This window comes from Malaclemys terrapin, chromosome 19, assembly GCF_027887155.1.
Source record: "Malaclemys terrapin pileata isolate rMalTer1 chromosome 19, rMalTer1.hap1, whole genome shotgun sequence".
Lineage (NCBI taxonomy): Eukaryota > Metazoa > Chordata > Testudines > Emydidae > Malaclemys > Malaclemys terrapin.
Window position 1 is genome coordinate 21,929,738 of NC_071523.1, and position 27,178 is coordinate 21,956,915.

General features: G+C 42.3%; 1 protein-coding gene across 1 annotated transcript in view; it reads right to left on the bottom strand.

The window, feature by feature from the left end:
* Positions 1-27,178, bottom strand: part of DNAJC11 (DnaJ heat shock protein family (Hsp40) member C11) — an 81,125-nt gene that overhangs the window by 38,399 nt on the left and 15,548 nt on the right. Inside the window, exons 2-4 of the mRNA XM_054009079.1 lie at positions 25,746-25,875; positions 20,327-20,400; positions 7,401-7,502 (exon numbers count right to left, since the gene is read on the bottom strand). Of these exons, the coding sequence (XP_053865054.1) occupies positions 7,401-7,502; positions 20,327-20,400; positions 25,746-25,875 (306 nt within the window). The remainder of the gene's footprint in view (positions 1-7,400; positions 7,503-20,326; positions 20,401-25,745; positions 25,876-27,178) is intronic.

Consider the following 27,178-nt stretch of genomic DNA (forward strand, 5'->3'; position numbering starts at 1 on the left):
CTCTGCAGCATTTTGAAATGGCTGCAGCATTCAACTATCAGATTTAGGTATATTGATTAAAAGGGAATTAAAATAATCAATACATGAAATTACAATGAACAAATTAACCCAGCTGCAGAATCTATGTCTAAAAAAAGGCAAGAAATATAGATTAAGCATGCAAATAAAAGATCTTGCAAATCTGATTGGCACACTGGTCAAACAATGAAGTGTGATCAAAATAAACTCCAGTATCACCTGTATCCCACCAAGTTGATCATCACATTCTTATACAGCCTGGTTGGGAAAACTCCCTTTTCACTACATTTTCCCAATTTTGTTACCCACTGGTGGGGTGGTAGCTTTGGAAGAAGTACTACTGAAGACAAGGCTCCAAGCAGGGTTAGATGGCACAAATGTTCGCCATTGCTAACACCGCTGGTAGCAACCAAGAGATATTTTAGATCTAAAAGCTAATTCAGATACAATGTCTTTGGAAGGTCTAATTTAGTGCATGTCTTTTCTGCTGTACCTATCCTAAGATGGTGGCACGAGAAGAAATGAGGTACTTTTCCACATTGATATGGACACAGTCACCATGCAATATTCTGTAATTTTCAGCTGTGTGACAGTCAGAGTTGTTTTACAAATTATTAATGTAGGCCTTTTAGAACTATTTTATTATTTTCTTTTTCTGTAAAATTGCCCATCAAAATTTGTTTTGTTTTAAGCCAAATTGAAGTGGGCATCTGACTAGTATCTAAGTCAGCTGCTGGCTAATGCACTCAAGAAAAAGCTAAATTTTTATCCCAGTGGAGGCCAAAAAAAATAAATAAATAAAGGCGAAGGCACTCTGCTTGTGAACCAGATTGTAAGCACAGAGAAGGCTGTGGTATTAATAAGATGCAGTACCACAGAACTGCAAAAGAAGGAGCAGTGAAAACAGAGATGGCTTAATTTTTATTTATTCAGACATGTTAATTATGCCCATTACAAAGACTCTACATAAAAACACAGACCTCTCACTATATCCAGCACAAAATCAGATCTACAACTACCGACTCAGAGAGGGATGAGAGTAGTAGAGATTCTTCCCTCTCTTTCTTGCTGCTTTCTCTAGGGAGAACATTCCTGCAAGTTGACCCATGTGAAGAAAAAGGTGGCAGGAGCTGGATGACCCTCAAAGTATCTCCATTCTCAGACACAGGCAAATAAAGAGATTTGCTTTCTCCAAGTGTGAAGTATTTCCTCTCAAATCAAGAAACTGACTTTCCAAACCCCTCAGCACAACTCAAAAAGCAAAAACAAAACTCTACAAGCAAATAACCCAACTTAAAATCTGCCAAACTGCCTACATATGGGTATCGCTCAACGTTTCTGGTTAGAAATGCTTTATTTAGCTGGAACCATTTTATAGAACTAATAAAATGTTAGAAATTTTAAAATAGCTTGCATTCTTATGAAATGATCACAGCTGTGCTACCCAATTCCACAGGAACACTGCCTGAAGAGACATTTCCACAGAATGCCAATAAGCAATTGCTGTAAACACCCAGATGGCTAATTTTATCGGAGGACACAGAGGCTCAGGCTTACACTGCAGCTCTACTTTTTATTGCTCACAACTACTGTGAAACACCCAGAAAAAGTGTCCAATTCCTAAAGTCACAGAGAAGCACTCTATGGCAATAACCACCCCCCGCCTGTTCCACGCTCTCCTCAGAATAGCCATTTGCACCAAACCGCCCTCATTTGCAACAGGGATGTTTCCAATTCCGTTAGTTTGATCCGGTTTCTGGTTGGAACGCCACTGGTAAGAGATCGTTACGGTTGGGTCAAAGGAGCCAACTGGCCTGTTTCTGATTGCTGGCTGTTACGCCTGTTCTTTCGCACGGTTTGTTTTGATTGCTGTGTCCCCTTCAGCTCAGCTCCCACTCAGAGTATATCTTTGGTCCCCACATTCACGGTAAAGCAAACGCAGTTGCCGCCAGGCTCCTCTGAAGCCACACTGAGCTTCACTGATCTGCCTCCTGATTGTCCCATATTTCAGGCTGAGGCTGGAGAGAGAAGATTGAGGTAACAGAGCTATCTGCTTTCCAGAAGAGCATCTCAAGTTCACCAGGGATTCAAAGCCAAAACAATGGTTTAAAACGAGATATTTCCAGTGTTTTTTAATACAGAAGTTCTGATTTTATTAAGACCATGAAGGGAAGACTTCTTCCATTTTACTCTTTATGTATTAGCAGAAAGCTCCAGTAGAGACCAACGCATACGCAAGAGGCAAAAAGATTTCTTCTGAAGGCAAGAAGGAGCGGAAGAGAAGAACAGGAAAGTGAGCTGGTGGCACAGAAACACATTGCTCAGTGGACTGACAATAATTTGCAGACTCCTGTATATTGGATACCATTTTTTATTTGATTTTCCAGTGATAACAGGTGGCACAGAGAAAAACTGCCACAAAAGAAAAAATTAAATTACATACTGTAAAACTGTTTTTGTCCCATGGGAATTAGTAGAGCATAAACTGCTATTCAACAACATGAGAGATGCCGACAGATAAATCTTAGTCTTCACAGAACAATCGGTGTTTAGTTGTCTCTATACTGCACAGGAAAAAGGAGAGAAAGCTACAGCCAGGGAGCTGAAGAAGGAATGGAAGCTGCAATATCATTTCAGTTAAACCCTCAAAGACAGAGTTTAGCTCGAATGTCCTTTCTGAGCGACAGGCAAGACACACATATTTATCATTGGGGCAGACCTATCAGATCAGGGTAGGTGGAGTGGGAAGCTACATTGTCTGTTGAACTACACAAGACCAGGCCCCGGGTAGCCAATTCTAATCCATGGATTAGAGAAAGAGAAATGTAAAATCAAACCAAGTTCTACCTACACACGCCTATATTAAGAGAGAGGAAATGACACCACAAAAAGTGACAGGCACCTAAACTCACCTCACACCTGTCACTGCTCTCACTCCCTTCCCTCTCATTCATGAAATGTTACAGAAAGATCTATAAAGGTGAAAATCTTTGTTTGTGCTCTTCTTTTTTAAAATCAGACCCATGCAAGTCTTTCAATACTCTCTTTGCTGGTGAATTATATCTACATTACATGATCTCCACTCTAATTACGCAATAAGTCAGAGAGAGACCAGACAATAAAGGACAGTTACCGAGCACCTTATTGGTGATATAAATATTTTCTTCTGTTTTTAAAGATTTAAAGAAATAAAACTTTTAATAAAATGTTCTGTTTGCTCTGCCTCTTTGGCCAGTAACGGTGAGCACCAGATGTCCAGACACTGAAGCCAGCATTTGTTCTGCTGGCTGTCATTAAGAGGGATGAGTGTGAGCCACATTGTGTACCCATAAGAAGAGGAGAACATTACGGAAGGAACTCTGGATAATTTTAGTATTATGACAGGTGCGGAATTGTGAAGAAAAGTAAAGTTTTGGTGCAGAAGAAGCGTTGTGTATTGTAGTGTAATTAATTCACCAGAGTCATAATAGAACAAAGTGGCAAGGAAAATAACAGTGCAAAACATTAAACAAGTTGAATATAAAGTATCAAGTGCAGAAAAAAAACAAAAAACAGTTAAAAACAAAAAACTCCTCACTTAGACATTCACTGGATTATTTCCATGCATTAAACAGTATCTACACAGTTGTTCCTGATTTATTCCAGCATAAGAGTGCTTTGATCCTGTTTAGTTTAACCCACTCTGTTTCCTATTTTGAAATAAGGATGTCTACACATGGAGTTGGTCTGAAACACCTATTGTGTTTTAAATTCACACACTACCTTAATTCGCATTAATTGTCAAGTATAGGAAACTTTTAAAGGGATACTACTCTGATGGGGCCCAAAACATTACCCACATCCATCTTAAAAAGTATATTTTCATATCCCTGGTAATATAAACACTATCATTTCTCCAAGACAATGGTTGCACCAGTGTAGAATCTCGGCTGATGAAGAAGCAAGTTAAAACATAGTGCATTGGGACTGCACTGGGATGGGGGGAGGGACAGCTCAGTGGTTTGAGCATTGGCCTGCTAAACCCAGGGGTGTGAGTTCAAACCTTGAGGGGGCCATTTAGGGTTCTGGGGCAAAAATCTAACTTGTCCAGTGCTGCAGCTTGAAGACAGCTAAGTATCTCTCAATTAAGGGGCATTTATAAATAAAGTGGAAGTTATTTTCTCATCCAGGGATTTCTATCAAGTTGGAGAAATTCTCTCTCTCTCTCTCTCACTAAAGGAGTTTGAAACGTGTGCCTGGGGGCAGCAGGATAGAGGGGGTGAAATCTAAGGCTTACCATCATGATTACATCCCAAGCCTCACAGAACTTGATTTCCAGCCTTGGTTTCAAACAGAGGCACATAGGGATTTCTGCTATTTTATGCAAACTAGTTTAAAAGCCAAAAACTGAGTAATGTTTGGGAAACCTCAAGCATAAATTAGGCTAATGCAGCTCCAAGAGACTGAACTTCTGGGTATTGTGTTACTTTACTGCATAACAAGTGGATGCCAGGTGGTTCAGGAAGCTTTTAAACAGCAATAGCTGGTAATCTCTGCTATGCTCCTCAGCCTTGTCTTGCCAAGAGTGGCTAGAGATCAAGCCAAAAACCCATCAGGGCCATCAACTTCCTGAACTACTAGAATGTCCTCCTACCCTCAGCAGGGAGAGGAGAAAAAGCAGTGCATGGCCACCACATTTGACTTCAACTTCCCCACAACACACATACAAAATGTTGCCATGAAAACATTGTTACCAACACCAGACTTTATATCCTTGACTGTATTTAAATAACTAAGCTTCAGTATGATGGGGGTCATCTAGGTACCAGTTTATTGCAGCTCAAGCAGACCCAGAGCTAGGAACAATGCACTGAATAGCTGCTGTTGTAGTAAGAGTATGATAAAGTTATCTCAAAATGGACATTAACTGTGCTATTGGCAAGATCCCCAAAATATTCAGGTTTATCATAGAATCACAGGACTGGAAGGGACCTCGAGAGGTCATCTAGTCCAGTCCCCTGCACTCATGGCAGGACTAAGTATTATCTAGACCAGTGGTTCTCAAACTTTAGCTACCCGAGAACTCCCATTTTTATTTTAAAATTTTCGGGGACCCCCAAGGCCCCCCGCTCAGCCCTTGCCCCATCCCCTTCTCCAGCCCTTCCCTGAGGCGACCCCCCTGCCTTGCTCCTTCTCCAAGGCCCCGGCCCCGCTCACTCCATCATCCCCTCCCTCCCCCGCCCTCACTCACTTTCACCAGACTGGGGCATGGGTTTGGGGTACAGGAGGTGGTGCGGGCTCTGGGAGGTGGTTTGGGTGCGGGGGGGGGGCAGGCTCTGGGCTGGGGGTGAGGGGTGCGGTGCTTCCCTCGGGCGGCTCCTGAAGCGACTGGCACATCCCTCTGGCAGCGGCTCCTAGGTGGGGGGAGGAAGGAAGTCTCCACTTGCTGCCCCTGCCCACAGGCACCGCCCCCACAGCTCCCACTGGCCGCAGTTCCCAGCCAATGGGAGCTGCGGGGGCAGCGCTCAGGGCGGAAGCAGCACGTGGAGACCCTCTGGCCTCCCTGGTGCAGCAGGGATGTGTTTGCTGCTTCCGGGAGCAGCGCGGAGCCAGGGCAGGTAGGAAGCCTGTTCCCCGGCGTGCTGGAAGGGAGGGGGAGGAGTTGAGGGGGAGGAGTTTCTCAGCGGGGCCTGTGGACCCCCTGGAGTACCCTTGGGTACCCCCATTTGAGAAACGCTGATCTAGACCCTCCCTGACAGGTGTTTATCTAACCTGCTCTTAAAAATCTTCAAGGATGGAGAGATTCCACAACCACAACCAAAAATAGGCAATTTATTCCAGTGCCTAACCACCCTGACAGTTAGGAAGTTCTTCCTAATGTCCAACCTAAACCTTCCTTGCTGCAATTTAAGCCCATTGCTTCTTGTCCTATCCTCAGCGGTTAAGAAGAACAATTTTTCTCCCTCCTCCTTGTAACGACCTTTGTAAAATGTACTTGTAAACTGTTATGTCCTCTCTCAGTCTTCTCTTTTCCAGACTAAACAGACCCAATTTTTTCAATTTTCCCTCATAGGTCATGTTTTCTAGACCTTTAATCATTTTTGTTGTTCTTCTCTGGACTTTCTCCAATTTGTCCACATATTTCCTAAAATGTGTCACCCAGAACAGGACACAATACTCCAGTTGAGGCCTAATCAGCATGGAGTAGAACGAAAGAACTACTTCTCATGTCTTGCTTACAACACTCCTGCTCATACATCTCAGAACGATGTTCACTTGTTTTGCAACAGTGTTATACTGTTGATTCATATTTAGCTTGTGATCCACTATGACCCCCAGATACCTTTCCACATTATTCCCTCCTAGGCATTCATTTCCCATTTTGTATGTGTGCAACTGATTGTTCCTTCCTAAGTGGAGTACTTTGTATTTGTCCCTATTTACTTCAGACCATTTCTCCAGTTTGTCCAGATCATTTTGAATTATAATCCTATCCTCCTAACACTTGCAGCCCCTCCTGGCTTGGTATCATCTGCAAATTTTGTAAGTGTACTCTCTATGCCATTATCTAAATCATCGATGAAGATACTGAACAGAACCGGACCCAGAACTAATCCCTGTGGGACCCACTCGTTATGCTCTTCCAGCATGACTGTGCACCACTGGTAACTACTCTCTGGGAATGGTTTTCCAACCAGTTATGCATTCACCTTATAGTAGCTCCATCTAGGTTGCATTTCCCTAGTTTGTTTATGAGAAGGTCATACGAGACAGTATCAAAAGCTTTACTGAAGTCAAAATATACCACATCTACCGCTTCCCCCCGTCAAAGAAAGCTATCAGGTTGGTCTGACACAATTTGTTCTTGACAAATCCATGCTGATTGTTACTTATCACCTTATTTTGCTCTCTAAACTCCAACTGGAAGATTTCTGCTACGCAATTGATTTGTCAGTTGTCGTTCTTTCATTCAGTTTCAAAGATGTATTTGAGTGTATCTCAGCACACCTGTGACAGAGGAAACCTGTCACAGAACTTAGGGAGTTTCACCTTATTTGGAATATTTGTATAGGACTCAGAAGTTCCTGTGTCTGGAATGTTTTCTCAGGGTTCTGAGAAAGATTTTTACTTCAACACATATCTCACCAATAGAAGCACAATGAATTCTCCATAGAAGAGAACTTTTTAAAACAATTCACTTTACTATAAGCCACATGCTAAACGCTTTTTTCCTTGCATTACCCTTATATATTGCAGCATTAGAAAAGGGTGGGAAAAACCCCAATAAATGTGGTTAGCTAAGACGCTGTTAATTTCAGATCACTCCTCTAGCCATAAAACCCCTCATTATGTCTAACAGTTTTAGGCTTCATTCTTGAGAACAGATGTGTTTTCTACTTTACCTTGGGATTAGTTCGCTGCTGAAGTCTCCTTTCTTCCCTCTCTCTCTGCAAACGCTCAAATTCTTCTCTAATTTCAGCTGGAGTTCTCCTCCTCTCCACAACCTGTGCACAAAGGAATTAAGAAACAAAGGTTAACAGGCAATAGAACATCCAGCCAACAATCAGACAATTTAATCACTGATGAAATTTAGAAAACTCTATGCTTTTCACTTCCTTTTTAGACAAGATCCCCTTTCATGTTACGACATGATTTTTTTTCTGTAATCCACTGCTAAATCAAGCCACTGTGTTTTTATTCAAGCACCTATTCCTGGCCCAAAGTACTTTTTACAATTACAATTAAAAATATAAAACACAAATAATAAAAATCTCTCTTTTTATACACACATGTATGTATTTCAGATATCTGAGAAGCAAGGTAGCTGAGGTAATATATTTTATTGGACTATCTTCTGTAGCGAAAGAGAGAAGCTTTTGAGCTTACACTGAGCTCTTCTTCAGGTGTGGGAAAGGTACTCAGAGTGTCACAGGTTTCAGAGTAGCAGCCGTGTTAGTCTGTATCAGCAAGAAGAACGAGGAGTCCTTGTGGCACCTTAGAGACTAACACATTTATTTGGGCATAAGCTTTCGTGGGCTAAAACTCACTTCATCAGATGGGGTTTTAGCCCACAAAAGCTTATGCCCAAATAAATTTGTTAGTCTCTAAGGCCTGGTCTACACTACGAGTTTAGGTCGAATTTAGCAGCATTAAACTGAATTAACCCTGCACCCATCCACACAATGAAGCCATTTACTTCGACATAAAGGGCTCTTAAAATCGATTTCTGTACTCCTCCCCGACGAGGGGAGTAGCGCCCAAATAGATATTGCCATTTCGAATTAGGGTTAGTGTGGCCACAATTCGATGGTATTGGCTTCTGGGAGCTATCCCATAGTGCACCATTGTGACCGCTCTGGACAGCAATCTGAACTCAGATGCACTGGCCAGGTAGACAGAAAAAGCCCCGCAAACTTTTGAATTTAATTTCCTGTTTGCCCAGCGTGGAGAGCACAGGTGACCACACAGAGCTCATCAGCACAGGTAACCATGTAGTCCGAGAATTGAAAAAGAGCACCAGCATGGACCATACAGGAGGTCCTGGATCTGATCGCTATATGGGGAAAGGATTCCATGCTAGCAGAACTACGTTCCAAAAGATGTAATGCCAAAACATTTGAAAAAATCTCCAAGGGCATGATGGAGAGAGGCTACAATAGGGAATTGTATCAGTGCCGCGTGAAAGTTAAGGAGCTCAGACAAGCCTACCAGAAAACCAAAGAAGCAAACGGAAGGTCCGGGGCAGAGCCGCAGACATGCCGCTTCTACGCTGAGCTGCATGCAATTCTAGGGGGGGCCGCCACCACTACACCACCTCTGACCATGGATTCCGAGGAGGGGATAATCTCAGCCATGCCTGAGGATTCTGCGGACGGGGAAGATGATGATGAGGAGGAGGACGAGCTTGCAGAGAGCACACAGCACTCCATTCTTCCCAACAGCCAGGATCTTTTTCTCAGCCTGACTGAAGTACCCTCCCAAGGCATTATCCCAGACCATGAAGCCATGGAAGGGACCTCTGGTGAGTGTACCTTTGTAAATATAAAACATGGTTTAAAATCAAGCGTTTTTTAATGATTAATTTGCCCTGAGGACTTGGGATGCATTTGCGGCCAGTACAGCTACTGGAAAAGTCTGTTAACGTGTCTGGGGATGGAGCGGAAATCCTCCAGGGACATCTCCATGAAGCTCTCCTGGAGATACTCCAAAAGCCTTTTCAGAAGGTTTCTGGGCAGTGCAGCCTTATTCCGTCCTCTATGGTAGGACACTTGACCACACCATGCTAGTAGCAAGTAATCTGGTATCATTGCATGACAAAGCCTGGCAGCGTATGGTCCCGGTGTTTGCTGGCATTCAAGCAACATCCGTTCTTTATCTCGCTGTGTTATCCTCAGGAGAGTGATATCGTTCATGGTCACCTGGTTGAAATATGGGAATTTAATTAAGGGGACAGAGGTGGCCGTTCCTACTGGGCTGTTTGCCTGTGGCTGAAAAGAAATCCTTCCCTGCAGTTAGCCAAGCTAACACAAGGGTGTGTGTGTGTGTGGGGGGGGGGGGTATTGGCGCTGAGCTTTTCGCGTTTGGCTAGCAGGGAGCTTCCCTGATACCAGCCATGTGGTGGGGGGAGGGGTAAAACGATCATCCCAGAGAATTGGATGGGGGGGCGGGGTTAGTTTGGTTTCTGCAGGGATCTTCCCTGATACCAGCCACGCGGTGGGGGGAGGGATAAAGCGATCATCCCAGAGAATTGGATGGGGGAAGGGGGGGATTAGTTTGCTTTCTGCTGCTGCGCGTTAACAGGAAAATCGCAGCACTCAACAGGCTTTGCTTGGTATGTGGGAAAGGAGGGCGCTGCTTTTAGGAAGGTTGCAGAAGCTGAAAGACAATGGCTTACCATGGCCGCATGCAAGCCAAATTCTGTTGCCCGGACCTGCATCTGTGATCTCTAACACCAAAGCCGCAAGCACTCAATATTAAGATGCAAAATGCGACCTTGTACCGAAATCACATGTGCTATGTAATATGAATAGTGTTTTTCACCGTGAAAGAGTATAAGCATTGTTCTGTAAAATGTATCTTTTTAAATACTTCTCTCCCTTTTTTCCCCTCCCGCAGCTGCAAATTTTTCAAGCCTCCCTCCTCCGTCCCGAAGACTATCTCAGATAAGGCAGTGAAAAAAAACGCACGCAAGACGAAATGTTCTCGGAAATCATGCAATCAACCCGCAATGAAAGAGCTCATCTGAATGAATGGAAGGACACGGTATCAATGGAAGGACACGGTATCAAAATACAGGAAAGATGCCAGTGAACGTGAGGACAGAAGGGACCAATGTGAGGTGAGGAGAGATGCTCGAGATGAGAGGTGGTGTCAGGAAGATCAGAGGAGGCAGTATGCAACGCTGGGGCAACTGCGGGATCAAACGGACATGCTCTGGCGTCTGGTGGAGCTTCAGGAATGACAGCAGGATCACAGAGTGCTGCTGCAGCCCTTGTATAACCGCCCTCCCACTTCACCATGTTCCATAGCCTCCTCACCCAGCCATGTAAGAATTCTGGGAGTGGAGGGGGGGGGAGAGGCTCCATGCACCCACCCACTCCACCCCAGTGGAGAGCCCAAGCAAAAGGCTGTCATTATTTTGAACTTCTGAAGTGGCCTTTTCCTTCCCTCCTATCCTCCTCCCAAACCCCACCCGGGCTACCTTGTCAGTTCTCTCCCTCTTTTTATAATCGATTAATAAAGAATACATGATTTTTAAATGATAGTGACTTTATTTCCTTTGAAAGCAAGCTGTGATCGAAGGGGGAGGGTGGGTTGCTTACAGGGAATGAGTCAATCAAGGGGCTGGGTTTTCATCAAGGAGAAAAACAGAACTTTCACACCGTAGCCTGGCCAGTCATGAAACTGGTTTTCAAAGCTTCTCTGATGTGCTGCACTTCCTGGTGTGCTCGTCTAATCGCCCTGGCATCTGGCTGTGCGTAATCAGCGGCCAGGCGATTTGCCTCAGCCTCTCACCCGTCATAATGGTCTCCCCCTTACTCTCATAGAGATTGTGGAGCACACAGCAAGCAGCAATAACAATGGGAATATTGTTTCGGCTGAGTCTGAGCGAGTCAGTAACGTGCCAGCGACCCTTTAAACGTCCAAATGCACATTCTACCACAATTCAGCACTTGCTCAGCCTGTAATTGAACAGCTCCTGACTACCGTCCAGGCTGCCTGTGTATGGCTTCATGAGTCATGGCATTAAGGGGTAAGCTGGGTCCCAAGGATAACTATAGGCATTTCAACATCCCCAATGGTTATTTTCTGGTCTGGGAAGTAAATCCCTTGCTGCAGCCGTTTAAACAGAGTAGTGTTCCTGAAGATGCGAGCGTCATGAACCCTTCCCGGCCATCCCATGTTGATGTTGGTGAAGTGTCCCTTGTGATCCACCAGGGCTTGCAGCACCATTGAAATGTACCCCTTGCGGTTTATGTACTGGCTGCCTTGGTGCTCCGGTGCCAAGATAGGGATATGGGTTCCGTCTATCGCCCCACCACAGTTAGGGAATCCCATTGCAGCAAAGCCATCCACTATGACCTGCACATTTCCCAGAGTCACTACCTGTGGTAGCAGCAGCTCAGTGATTGCTTTGGATACTTGCATCAGAGCAGCCCCCACAGCAGATTTGCCCACTCCAAATTAATTCCCGACTGACCGGTAGCTGTCTGGCGTTGCAAGCTTCCACAGGGCTATCGCCACGCACTTCTCCACTGTGAGGGCTGCTCTCATCTTGGTATTCTGGCGCTTCAGGGCAGGGGAAAGCAAGACACAAAGTTCCATGAAAGTGCCCTTATGCATGCAAAAGTTTCGCAGCCACTGGGAATCATCCCACATCTGCAACACTATGCGGTCTCACCAGTCTGTGCTTGTTTCCCGGGCCCAGAATTGACGTTCCACAGCTATAACCTGCCCCATTAACAGCATGATCTCCAAAGCGCCGGGGCCCGCGGTTTGAGAGAATTCTGTGTCCGTGTCCATGTCCTCATCACTCTCGTCGCAGCCTCCTTCTCGCCTGGTTTTTCAAGTTCTGGTTCAGCATAAACTGCACGATAATGTGCGAGATGTTTACAATGTTCATCACTGCTGTCTTGAGCTGAGCGGGCTCCATGCTTGCTGTGGTATGGCATCTACACAGTTCACCCAGGAAAAAAGGTGCAAAACGGTTGTCTGCCGTTGCTTTCACAGAGGGAGGAGTGAGGCTGTACCCAGAACCACCAGCGACAATGTTTTTTGCTCCATCAGGCATTGAGATCTCAACCCAGAATTCCAATGGGCGGGGGAGACTGCGGGAACTATGGGATAGCTACCCACAGTGCAACACTACGGAAGTCAACGCTAGCCTTGGTACATGGACGCACACCGCCGAATTAATGTGCTTAGTGTGGCCGCATGCACTCGACTTTATACAATCGGTTGCCTGAAAACGAATTTTGTAAATTCGGAGTAATCCCGTAGTGTAGACATACCCTAAGGTGCCACAAGGACTCTTCGTTGTTTTTTTCAGAGCGTCACAGCTAACTACAAGATGAAATAGATTGTTTAGCATTAGGAGTTAACACATATTGCAAGAAACCATTCAAGGGGAAGTGGGAAGTTAACACTTCTGCAGTCATAGAACAAAGGAGGGTTAGTGGGTATAGATAGTTGCAATGAGCCATAAATCGAGTGTCTTTATTGAGTCTCTGATTTTTAATCAAAGGAAAGTTATCAATTTAAGCTCCCAAGCTCATCTTTTGAAGGTGTTCCTTTGAAAACAAGGACTAAGAGGTCTAATATATCTGGCAGAATATAATGATATTCACATACCATACCAATAACCCTATAACTACCCCACACAGAACAACCCTCTCATTCACTCTTTCAACCAATCCCTTTCTCACATGCCTAGGAGAAAGTGGTCTATGCCATGTGCCCATCAGTTATAAATCTGGTATATTGGGATGTGAGGGGGTGGAGAGAGTTTCAAAGCCATAGGGCCATCATGAAAAGTGTCGCGCCAGCAGCCCTCTCTCCATTTATACCCAGGGTGAGTATATAGCTCAGTCACCTCCACTAATCACAAACGTTCTGGTACCAACATCATGAAAGAAACTCTCTGAAGTCGTGAGGTCCCATGTCACACAAAACTCAATAGGTTAAAACCAACACTTTATACTGCGCCTGGAAACTGACAAGCAGCAAAAGGTGTTTAGAGATCCAGAGATCCATTTTAAACTAATGTGATCCTGTTATCACCACCAGATTAGTCCAAGACAGCAAATCTTAACAATCAAAATGAAATATTTATTTTAATGACTCAGAGAGACTGGTCTACTGATGTACTTACAGGCGAGCACGTGTGTAAGTGTTTGCAGGATCAGTGCCTAAGTGTTCTTTTTTCATTATGAAGTTCATCTTCAAAGGGAAGTTACGTTCGGGATAACCACAGAGCTTATTTAAAAGAGGAAACGGCTAAATCCTCTGACTTTTCAAAACAGACTCAGGACTGTTAACTATAACCGGCCTAACACCGAGTTTTATGCAGTGCTTAACACTTGCATTGGAATTTTATCATGTGGAAGTTCATGGCTTCAAGCAGGGTGGATACAAATCAATGATTTAAAAAAAAAAAGAAGAAGAAGATTTTTTTAATTTAAATTGGATTTTTTTGATAAAATGCTTTTTGAGGAAAAAACCTATCTAAAGATAGTTTTAATTAAGATACATTATAGCTCAAAGATATCTCATCATGGAATAGGGATTATAAATTCTAATTCTATAGTATGAGACAATGTATTCATGTAATGTTTAAGAAAAGTTTTGTAAATGAGATCCAATAGTTCCTGGATTAAGGATCCAATTTTATGGGGCTCCACAGGCTTCTGTACAGATTATTTAGGTTAATCTTTCTATCTACCCAATGGGACTCAATGCTCAATCTAGAAGATACCATCAGAGATGCTTAGTTTTGCAGTTCTGAAACTGTGGATTTGTCTCTCCAGAGGTAACATGCTTGTTAACAGCAAAAATGTTTTAAAATATAAATAATATATTCAGGTGAGAAATAACAAATCTCAACTCTATTGTCCCTCTGCAAATTTGCATACACAGAGTCAATCCCTTACCTCTCTCTAAAAGTGCAAAGTTTCAAAAAGTTCAATGAATAGAAGATTGTTGGGAGCGGACTAGATCTGGACAAGGAGAAGAATTCTGGAAATAAATGTGAGAAGTGAGGGACATATACTTGTTTTGTTAAAATATTATGTGTTTGCTGTTGAAGAAAAAAAATCCAGAATACTTAACGTTGTTCTCGCCTCGCTCTTCTTTCCTACTCCCTTTTTTTTAACCTTCTCTCCTATAGAATCCTTTTCTTCCAATATTTAAAAGCATAATAGCCCTGGTCTTGGGGAACCCATCCGCTGATGAAACATTCAGCTTCACAGGAGAAAGGGTTACAGTATTTGTTTAGCTCTACAGAGCAGAGAGAGAATTAAAATATATGAAATATCAATAAAGCCAATCTCCCACCCTACACCCAAAACAGAGATTGTGGATGGTGTAACAGTATAATTCCTGTGGCCACCCAGCCTCTAGTTACCTGGGATGCCACTACCTGAGTTGGATGCACTGTGTTAAACTGGGCTTTGAAAAACGGATGGGAAACCCACCAGGCAACGATCAGCCTTTTCAAGCCGAACTTTGTGGAGAAGGTCCCTAGGGTTCCTTGCATATGAATCTGAGGCATTAGATGTTAGATATCAGCTTCGAAAACTGCTGGTAGTAAAGTCTTAAACAAACATGAGGTATGGGAAGGACTTGCACGATGCTGACTTTAAAACCACTTTACAAAAACCTGGGGATTAAATCTGTCTTTCAGAACTATGTAGAAGACACATTTGGCAGGTAATATGCTTTGCCAAGGGCAAAAGAGTGAGATTTGTTGTGGAGAATCCCAGCTGCTTAACCTTTGCAAGTTTGAATTAAGAACTCTTAAGTTACTTTTCTCTGACTTTCTTTGTGACGTAAGGAAGAGGAAAAGGTTCCATAGGTGTCAGTTCACTCAATTTCTAGTCATCAGATTATAAAATGAGTTAAAATTCAGGACACATCCTGCAGGGCGGCTAATGGCCAAGTTTCCAGTGCTTGGCCTGTCTAGTTCTAATGAGATTCAAAAGGTCTGTTTCATTCTTTTATATTCAACCTGGCACTTCATTTGGATTCTCAAGAGCCACCTATAGTCACCTATATCCACTACTGTTTATATTTACATACCAGTCACCACAGAGCCCATACACAATGATGAACAGTGGAATAAAACTAAGTCACTTAGGGCTTGTCTACACTACCCGCTGGATCGGCGGGCAGCAACTGATCCAGCGGGGGTCGATTTATCGCATCTAGTATAGGTGCGATAAATTGACCGCTGAGCGCTCTCCTGTCCACGCCGGTACTCCACCAGAACGAGAAGCGCAAGCGGAGTCGAAGGGAGAGCGTCAGCTGTCGACTTACCGCAGTGAAGACATTGCGGTAAGTAGATCTAAGTACGTCTGCTTCAGCTACACTATTCACGTAGCTAAAGTTGCGTATCTTAGATCGACCCCACGTGGTAGTTTAGACAAGCCCATATTTGTAATTGGGATACCGCAAATTAATAGCCTTAGTCTCTACACATCCACAGTCTAGGATATGCACGTAGAAAGCTGTACAGACCCAGAAAGAATTTAGCAATGGAAATCTAAAATACTGGCTGTGATCTTCCATATAATCAGTATTGCAATTTAGGCTTTCACTATATATATGTATTAAATATAAGAACTTATATTAATATAACATAAGGTTGCATTTTTAAACATTAAAGTTCTACACATATCATACCCCATTTTGCCTCGAATATATCCATGAAAACCCTTTTAAAGTCTATAACAGCTGGGTGTGAAACACTTTATTTGTGTTCATCACTATTCACCATTTGTGGGTGAACTTTAACTTATGTAATTTAAGTCTCTGACTGCCAGATTCTGGGACTGGATGACAGGGGAAAGGAAACTCACCCTATTCTATTCACTCCCTTTGAAAAATCTGGCACTGGCCATTGTCGGAAGACAGGATGCAGGGCTAGATGGACCCTTGGTCTGACCCAGTATGGCCATTCCTATGTATGCCCTGACTTTTCAATGTTTAAAATTACTACCTTGATGAAACAAATAGTGTTTAATTCAATCTATAACTACTGAATTTGCTTTTTTCCTTTGCAAATTAGCATGAATACAAGGATTCTGGGTGGACTTCCTACTGAAAGGTTCAGTTTACAAAGTGTATCCCCACCATACATCAGAAGGCTAAAGGTCAAAGGAAAAAATGCAAAACAGCAGTGCTAAAAACGGGCATCTTCTCACTCCAGGCAATTGTGTTTAGGGAAAGCATGTGCCAGTTTCTCCAAATTGCCTGTATTGCTACTACCAGCTGCTAGTTGCCTACAATATGTTTGAGACCTTCAGAGACAGGAGGACACAGGTTGGGAATAGGGGCCTCACTATGTACCGAAACCAGCTACTGGGTTTGAGCCTCCAGATTCAAGAGGCTTGTTATTTTCTACCTAAACATTTAACACACACCTGGGTCTGTGGTTTCTAGGCATTTTATGCAAATTGAGAAAAGCTTTAAATCTGTTCACAGTAGGATCCTCATATCCTCCCCATCTTTTTTTAAAATGCATTTGGGGGTGGGGGTTTTCTTCCCTTGTTTCTCATTCCTCTTCTCTCTTGTACAGGTTTGTTGTGGCCACAGCTCTCTCTAGCAGCAGATATACATGCATACCCCAAACACAACACACAGATAACCACAGAGGTGGTCTGCATCATGCACATCAGCAACAATACAACACACTCAAGCGATGGGGTTATACATACACAAAGTAGCAAGGTAAGCCTCCCATTGCCTTGGGTGTGCTATGAGTCACCAACTGGATGGCAGAATGTCTCCATCACATGAGAAACATTCACAGGATATCACATCCACACACCCCACCTGACAATCTATTATGCTTCTAAACTGGTTGTTTTATTATTTTGGTTAGTAAATTCCAACTGGCATGTTCAGGAGGTCCCAATATATCCAAGTTCAGAACCCACTTAGATTGCCCTGCAAATCTCAGACATTAAATAAAGGCACAAGTTACATGTGGTGTCCACCTCCCCTCACACATACTTAGAGACTCCACATAAACATATGCCTCAGACAGCAAATACACAGAATATAGAATCCTTCTGTACAGAAAGGAAACGCAGGGTAGAAAAGTTTAACAGTACTTAGAACATTGGCAGCTGTTCAAAGGTAATGTTACTTCCTCCCTGGAGAGAAAGCTATTACTCAGGTGGGACAGGACTTATATCAAACAATTCATCCAGTTGCAGGAATTCTTTGAAGGCTGCTGATGCTTGCTCTATAAAATAAGCTCCATTTCAGATGGATTTTTCTTTACAGTATAAGTAATGGGTTCATTTTATCTACTGCCTATTAGTCTTGATACAGCTCACAGTTAATACCTAGTGTATACTATACACTAAAGGTGGCTTTATCTTTCAGTGCAGACATTGTCACATGGTATATTATTAATATGAAATACTAAGATCAGACCCTGATATATGAGAATTTGACTGGTCCACTCAGCTTTTTGCCACAAATTTGGTTAAATAAATATTCATTTAAAAGGTTTTAGGAACATGTTTCATTTGTGACATGCTCCCTATTTGAACTGATTGTGGGGTGTATTTTTTTTATGATGGGATTACATCATCATGTTGCACAAAGTCATGTGACATTTTGCCAGGAATATATTGTCCCCACAGAAGAGGGAACAGGGACAATACCTGGTCCCTAGTGAACAAGGAATTAATGCTCACACCTTGCACAGGTACTCAGAGAAAGGTCTACAAGCATGGCTGCCTGGGAGACAGAGAGAGGGGGTTCCTGGCCAGAAGTCAGAGCAATTCATGGAGCCCCATTCAAGAAGTGCTGTTTATTTTCTACTACTTTATTTTCTTGCTGTAAACAACACAATCTAACCCTCAAGAATGAATTGTGTGGAAGTGACCTCCCTGACACAGATGGGATTTCTTTTTGGTTGCTAAACTATTTAATCAGTTTAAACTGTATTTTGCACTTAGTTTGAAATTAAAAACTTGGGGCCAGATCACTCCCTATTGAGAAAAACAACGTGAGTGACAGGAAACTCCATGATGTTTCCTTGGCTGGCACCTGTGGCATCCTAAGACCTCAGGTGATGGATGAGGAAACCCCATGCATGTTATGGGCTGCTCTGGATATACTGAATAAGGAACAATGGACCTACATTATGAGTCAGGCTAACTACCTGTCCACATAAAAAAGTTAGTTATGAAAACAACTCGGACAAAACAACAAGCGTCTGTTTCAGTTAGCTAGCCTGAAGGAGATAATGCCATTAGGAATCACTGAGTTGACAACAAATGAGTTTGAATGGAGGTATGAAGGTGGTGGACCAAATCCGTGAAGGAATTCATCACCTGAAACAAGAGATCCTAACAGCTAAAACCAAAACTAAAATCGGATGTTGTAATATGAGAACCATGTGGGACAGTAGGAAACTGAGTCAAATAGTCAGAGAAATGACTGTTCAATATTAGTATTCTTGGAGTAAGTGTAACGAGTGGACGCGAAAGACTCCATTCAGACAGTATCACGGTACTCTACTCCGGAACGCAAGATGGGAACCACAATAAAGTTATATAATGTTACTGTGATAGTCACAAAGTTATATGCTTCTGAAACTTGGCAAATGCTAGAAGCCCACAACAGGAAACTTGATGCATTCCATCAGAGATGTCTGTGGAGAATACTTGGTGTCTCCTGGTGGGCTAAAGTAGCTATATGCATCCGAAGAAGTGGGCTGTAGTCCACAAAAGCTTATGCTCTAATAAATTTGTTAGTCTCTAAGGTGCCACAAGTACTCCTGTTCTTCTTTTTGCGGATACAGACTAACACGGCTGTTACTCTGAAACCTGTCATAATGCTTTTGTGTTACAAGGGACAGGCCAACACGCTGTAAAGACAATGATTTGAGAAAGAAGGCTGAAGTGGTTTAGGCATGTTGTAGAGCTGTAAAAACATATATATATTCCTAGACAAGCACTTGACTGGACACCATGCAGTGGAAGAAGGATAAGAGGAGGACAAAAGATAACATAAGATAACCATTGAAAAAGATGTCGCTCATGGAAAAAGACTGAAATGGAGCAAGAAACATGGCATTAGACAGAGGTAGAAACACTGGGTTGCCTTGTGTCACAGGGCACAAGAGCATCTGCTCTTGGGGGGCAGGGGAAAGGTTTTTGTTCCTCTCACCACTTGTAGGGATTTGGCCTTCAGACTCCAAGGATGGAAAACTACAGTGGAGCCATGCTATCAGAGACTCCCCCACCAATAGCTGTCCCATTAATCTCTCATTTAGGTTTATATAGTGCCCAAGGTCTGGTCTGATGTTAAACGCTAAACTGGTGCAATGTTGTTTATGGACACACTACACTGGTATAAATCTGATTACAATGGTTTCACTGGCATCTCTTAAATAACAGAGCGTGTTGGATAGATTTGTCCCAGTCACCCACAGAGGGGAAGATTTGGCTCCTAAAACTGAAATGACACACACAATGCTGAGGCCAAAAAATGGCTTAGTGCCACACACCGTCACTGCTGTAAGTTTTCAGCTGCAAATTCCAAGCTTCATTGTGGAACGGAACCAATAATGTATTTCAGTGCTCTGCTAGCTTCTGTTAACCCTGGTGGGACAACGAATAGAAGTCAATGATTTCATAGTAACCAGCTTGGAGTGAGCAACTGAGCCCAGGCAGAAGCTAGTAAAGGGGAGGATAAGGAATGGATAAATTCTCTTTTACAGCACTTTACAGCTGCTCACTGAGAAAAAAAAAATCTTTAATCTCACAGACTAGCTGATTGTGAAAGTGTTTTAGGTGAAAGACATTTGCATGAGACTGGAAAGACACCGATGACACATTTGTCACAGAAAGATGTTGCTTTTCATGGTAATATTCTATTAGGGAACTCTCTGAATGTCAGATTTATTGTACCCTTTTCAAAAAAGAAGAAACAAGCATTACTTGAAAATCCATCTTGATGTTCTAAAAGAGAGAGACAGAAATGACTAAACAAGAGTGCCTTCAAATAGATAGTTCTGATATCATAAGTATTTCAAATTAGGCTGGATTTAGTCCCTTTTGTGAGATATATGGTAAAGAATTTCTCTTACCTCCCATCCTTCCATTTCCAGTCCTCTCCTCCCATATATGTCATAAATGGCTCTTGTCTGTGGATCACTAAGCACTGCAAATTAAAACCAAACATGCTCAGAGTACAGAACTCAGTTTTCAGTCTTTCCTTCAAAATTTTTGTTGTCAGAAGAGGGTTGCGGTGCAATGAAGTTTGAGAACCGCTGTCCTAAGCTAATTCTTATTTGTCCTGTCTACACACCCAATATCACTAGACGAAAGCCACCTGGTTTTCTTTAACTTCTCAGCAAAGATTTAATAGCAAAGGCAAGGCTGCAGTAAGGTCCCATATTATTAAGACCTCATTACTTTTACAAAATACATCTTGATGCATTTGCATACTTCTGAGTATTTTGGATTCTTTTTTAACAGAGAATTACAGTGATACACACTGTAGAAAGCCTTTATGTCGATAGAATTTCCATCTTAAAGGCCTTGTTTTCTCAGAAACCCGTAACATTCCCTGAAAGGTTTTTTTGGGGGATTGATTGATTCATTGGACCTTTACTTAGTGAAAAAATTCACTATTTTGCCAGGGAATTTCTTTAAACTCCCATTCATTTTTAGGGGGCAGGCCATCATAGCATTTGTCTTCCTTCCTTCCACTCACTATACCAGATCGACCCAGTTCCATGTGGTTCTCTGCCTGCTACTCCACCCATGACAGCCATGCCCATCTGGGCCATGAAGAAGTGATAACATTTGCACTGGGCCAAGAACATCTTGCCAAATGCCATTTAACCAGATTAATATCACTTATCATTTAAGTGAAAAAGTCCATATATAATTTCAAATGCCTGCAAAACTCCAAACCACCAAGAGAATCGGTCAACCCATTTTAGTAATATAAACAAAAAAGATAGGAAAATCTTCAGAAAATTAATTCAATCTGTTAGCTCCCCTGCCACAAACATATCCATTCCAAAAGCCTTCTGTACTTTATGCCAAGCTTCCCAGAACAGTTCGACCCTTGGCTAAGATTTCAGTTGAATTGTTTTGGATCTGGTGAAGCTAAGGGGAGATATTAGTGTTAGTTTTTTTTTTAAATCAGTTTTATAATGGAAAATTAGCTTCAATCTTAACTATGGAGAGGTTAGCGAGCTAGTCACCTCTCCTACGTAGATACTGTGACGTTATCTGATTAAAATATGACCATGTAGATCATTGTTGCTACCACTGTTATATAATTGCAACAAATCTTGTACAAATTATGTCAAGTAAGGTGTCTATGGAAGGTTATGATTTGCTGAATATGATTATGCTATTTGTATGCATGTATCATTTTTGTATTTGAAGTTATTAGTATTAGCTCTAGACCTGGATTTCAAAAGTTTGCTCCTGGGGTAACGTCCACAAAGTATTTAGCCGGCACATCTTGAAGGGACTATTCAAATTAAGTGGCCTATTAATGAACACTTAACTCAATGGAAGATGCCTATGTACTCTTAATGGAATTTCCGGCCATGACTAAGTTAGTCATGCTTGGACATGTGACTCACTCATGTGACTCCAAACTCCATCTTTTACCTGTAATTTTCCACTAGCTGTGCTGAGGGCTTTGTTTGAAACAATGGATTTCCCTCCACATGGCAGAATCTATAAAAGGCGCTGGAAACCCCTCCATTTTGCCTCTTTTCTACTCCAACCTCTGGACTATGGACTTATACTAAAGGGAGAATCTAACCAAGGGACTGAGAACCTTCCAATGATTTGGAAGCAACCAGAGACTTGACTTAAGCCAGCAGTTTATTCCATCACTGCTATAAACCTGAACCAAGAACTTTGCAATTATTGTATGTATTTGATTCCTTTAACCGATTTTAACTCTCACCTTTCTTTCTTTTTATGAATAAACCTTTAGATTTTAGATACTAAAGGATTGGCAACAGCGTGATTTTGGGGTAAAATCTGAGTTATATATTGACCTGGGTACGTGGCTGGTCCTTTGGGATCAGAAGAACCTTTTGGTTTGATGAAATTAGTTTTAAATAACCACTCATCATTAAGTTTAGTGTTTTTGGTGGTGATACAAGGACTTGAATACCCAAGGACACTGCTTTTCTGACTTCTTGTTAGCCAGTATGCTGAGACAGAAGTTTACTTTTGTTGCTGGTTTGGTATATTTCATGGGAGAACCACCTCCAGTCTTGGCATGCGTCTGCCCATTTCTCAGCAGTTTGTCCTGAATTTGGTATTCTCAGTTGTGACCCACGGAGGCACGGTTACAGATACTATTTTTCATAATTCCCTCTAAAAGACCAACATGTTGTTGGTCGTGGGTTTTAATTTTTGCAATACCCAACCTTGTCTGTAAAGCCATTTGATGCTGAATAAGCAACAGTTTATGTTTAAGGTTGCAACACATAACAAACAAAGCCAGGAAATTCAAAGAGAAAACTGACCTGTTTACAGCAGAATGTCAGCGCTCTCTGAATTTCCAGAACAAGATTTAAAATGCAACCTTTTTTTTTTTTTTAATTGAAGGATCCTGAGTTTCCATTCCCCATCATCACCCACTCAAGGTCTTCAGTGCTTTGTTTAAGTGAGAGTTTCCATATATGCTCAGGCCTAATTAAAAGATGCTGTAAACAATTCCACCCACGTTCAAGTCTAATGGGCAGAAAGAAACGCTGACCATTCAGAAAACAGAGGAACCAAACTTCTTCAGCTAATTCTCTGGGATTTAATAAGGAATCATTTATTCGCCGTTTTGCTTTAACTTCCCTCTAGGCTAAATCACCGAATGTCAAGTTTGCTGCTGCAGCAGTTTTACCACAGAACAATCCTACTGGCTCCTAATTCACTTACATTTCAGTTACTTCTCCCCAAATCTCCAAAATGTGGTAAGCTATCTCTATCAATAATTCAGACAACTACAAGACTGTATCAGCCAAGTCCAGATAACAGAATATAATCTGAGGGAAACAGTTTCAATCAAATCTTTTGCAGATATGGATTCAGTGCATCTGCCCCGACTGCAGATCCAAATCTGGTAAGACTCAATTGTCTCAGCTATGCACATTCATCACCCAGAACATTCAGACTGTTTCACTGGCCACTAAAATCTCATTTTAGGAAAAACAGTGAATCGAGATACAAAATTAGCTTTTATTTGTGATGTGAAAAGTCTTTATTTTAGAGAATAACAGTCTTTCCTTTCACTGCCCCTTAACTGTGCCATTTCCCCTGTGACTGGTAGGAGAACTCAGGCCACCCCTCTATACTGGGTCCCAGCGTAGGGACCTTATGACAAGCAGTCGAGGTCTGCACAGTCCTATCCCTTACTGCCAAATCTGTGTGCTACTTCCTACCTTGCCTTGTATCACCCTCACAGTGACTGCAGCCTCTCTCTCTGCAGCCCCTTCTACTCTCAGCTACTGGGCTTTATACTACGTTCCTATCCAGTTGAGTTTCCTCTTTAATTAGTCCTTGTAATTAGTCCCTAGCTCCTCCTCTAGGTGCGGCCCAGGCAGTAAATTGGCGCACCTAGCCACCTTCATCCTTTCAGGCCTTGTGTGGGGTGGACACCCCAGCACACTCAATTACACCATTGATAGCATGGAATACCAACAGTATTTACTTAACAGAGAGTTAAACTCATTGTTTGTACAGTGCTTGGAGATCTTTGGGGGGGAAGACGTTAAGTGCAAAGTACTCTTGCTATGTCATCCTTAATTAGGCCTTCGAATGTGTGGAAATTCTCACTAAAAAGAGGACTGAAGACCTCAAGGGTACATCTACACTGCAGTTGGGACCGTGCTTCCCAGTGCAAGTAGACAGATGCATCCTGCTGCTTCAGCTAGTGCTGTAAACGTAGCAGTAGCTGTGGCGCACAGGTGGTAACTTAAGCTAGTCACCTGACCCCCTGGGTACATACTCCAGTGGCTAGCCCAAGCTGCTGCCCATGCTGCCATGGCCACACTGCTATGTTTAGCATGTGAGTATGAGTAGACCTAGTGTGGGTTTCTCTACCCATGCTGGGAATGCACAGAAATGGAATGGAAACTCAGGACCCTTCAGCCTATGATGGGATGTTAGATGGGGTGGGATCTGAGTTACTAAAGAGAATTCTTTCCTGGGTGTCTGGCTGGTGAGTCTTGCCCACATGCTCAGGGTTTAGCTGATCACCATATTTGGGGTCGGGAAGGAATTTCCCTCCAGGGCAGATTGGCAGAGGCCCTGGGCGTTTTTCGCCTTCCTCTGCAGTGTGGGGCACGGGTCACTTGCTGAAGGATTCTCTGCATCTTGAAGTCTTTAAACCATGATTTGAGGACTTCAATGGCTCAGACATAGGTTAGGGGTTTGTTGCGGGAGTGGGTGGGTGAGATTCTGCGGCCTGCATTGTGCAAGAGGTCAGACTAGACGATCATATTGGTCCCTTCTGACCTTAAAGTCTACGACTCTATGACAAAGAAACAGCTAAATTTGCCTTTCAATTTGAAGTTTTCGAGCACTGGTCTCTGTTCAAGGTGAATTTTTTGAAAAGTTTAAACAAAACTAGAGATTGAAAAATTTAGACTTACAACATTATAAAAACATTCTTGCAACTTATTTATTTATTTAAAAACAGTTCTGATGGCTAGGGACCGAAAGTTGACATTTGACCTGCAAACAGCACTTTTCCGATTAAAAGTGCTTCTGGTAGACCGAAAATGTATTTTGTTTTGACCGAGTTAGGACATGTGCAAACACACACATGCACAGCACATTTTGCATGGAATTTTCTCATTAAATTCATGTAGGACAGAGCTAAGAAAGGGTCACACTAAGCATCCTGCACAGCTAACTAAACTGCACAGTGAAAAACTTAGTGGAGCTGCACAATGAATGAGGCAAGGACTCCACATCTTATTGTAAGACTCCTCACTTCATTCACTGAACACACTGCAAAATTATTATTTTGTGTTGTGATAATCTGTAGTATGAGGTACAAAAACCACCTACTGAACACTTTTCGTACAAGTGACTTTCATACAAACTTTTCACAATGATTTTTCATACAATTCACTTTCAGGAGGTCTGGCCGACATGAGGTAATGCACAGAATAAGGAGGAGGTAAAAATGTGTGTTTTAGCCATAGCTGACAATCTAGGCAGGTAAACACCCATTAAAAATAAATTATAATAAGAGATTATAAAAAATAAGACCCTATCTGGATTCCAATTCAAAATGCAACTCTTGCTCTTCAAATGTACTCATTTTCCATCCTTTGGGCACATACTAGTTTCAAAAACAAAGTACTGATTTTCCAAAGCACCAAGTGAAAAGTGCAAAATTAACCATCATCTTTAAAGAGCACAAAGGAATCTCTCTTTTTCGCCAGACTACACAATTCAAGCATCAGAAAATCCAGCATCTACTATGAAAACAGTTTCTGCAAATCTAAGCCTTCCACTGACCTTCATAAGCCTGGTGAACAAGGTTAAACAGTTGCTCAGCTTGTGTTTTGAGCTCTGGGTCTCTGTGCTTGTCTGGATGGTACAACATACATAGTCGGCGATAGGCAGCTTTCAGCTCTTCCTGAGAGGCCTGTGAAAAGGAACAAAATTCATTTAGAGCACAGACAATGTTATTTAAGCATTATCATCAAAATCAGCCCTGAAACGGGAACCCATCAGACACAATCCAACACATATAGTTATACTAAGTACAGAGTAAAATGAAGTTATACTTCATTATTTAAATACAGCTTTTCGCATGGGTTAATAAAATATTAGCACTAATTTTTATGTGACATGTTTTCCAAGCTGTCACAAAAGTACCCGCTTGCATACCTGGGTGTAAAAGCAGGACCCAGTAACAAAAGACATTACCTTTGTGTGCATATGTTATTTTAATTAGACCAAGCCAGTATATTCCCATTTCAGTTTTGTGTGGCATGGGATAGCTAAAGCCAGCTCTGACGAAAGATTATAAAATCTCAGGATTTCACACCAGACCCCTCCTGTATTTTAATTCCAAAACATCAAACACAAATCAACTTAGAAAAAAAACAAAACACTGTGGACATTCCACATTCCGCAACAACAAAGGTCGGAGAGTTAAGTATAAAATTCCACAAACATATCTCTGTGCTATATACTGTGACAGCAGCTTTCCCATGTAGCAAGAACAGTATGCTCTAACTCAAAGGCATATAATCCTCTCTAGACAGACAGACTACTCCGGTAGCAATTTGAAGGACAAATAAAATGAGAATATTCCACTAAATCCATGAAGAAAAATTTGCTTCTTTACTGCATCCACGCTGGATTGTTTAGATACAACCTGGCTCCACTCCAATGACATTAGGTGGAGACAGATTTTGGATAGCTCTTTAGGAATCAATGGAGTAACAAAACATTTCTGCCTCTCTGTCATTCCCCAAGAAACCTCCTCACAGCAATCTTACTGGAGAGTCCGTGATCCCTACAGAGTCCCTGTAGCTATTCCCTCTGTTTCTCTTTCCTGCAGTAATCCTACACTTCTTTGGACTTTTCAGGTTATTCATAGCTGGCATTAATTTAGCAACAACACACTTAAACAAATTAGCAACTGAGAGACAGAGGTTGCCATACACAACTCATGAAATTTCAGACAGTTCCAAAATTATGACAGCAGGAGTGCATTACTGGGTTATTCATACTGTGTAGCATGAGACAGGAAGTTGGCTTTCTGGGAAGAGGGATGGCTTCAGAGTGCAATTGCTGTAATAGCATCACAGGCATCAGTTGGGTTCCCTTTTAGTAACTGTGGTCACCCTTCTACTAGAACAAAGGATCAAAGAGGTCAGATGCTGAAGGGGTACAAAGAGTAACACGTGAATAAAGGGTCACAAAGAAAAATAATTCAT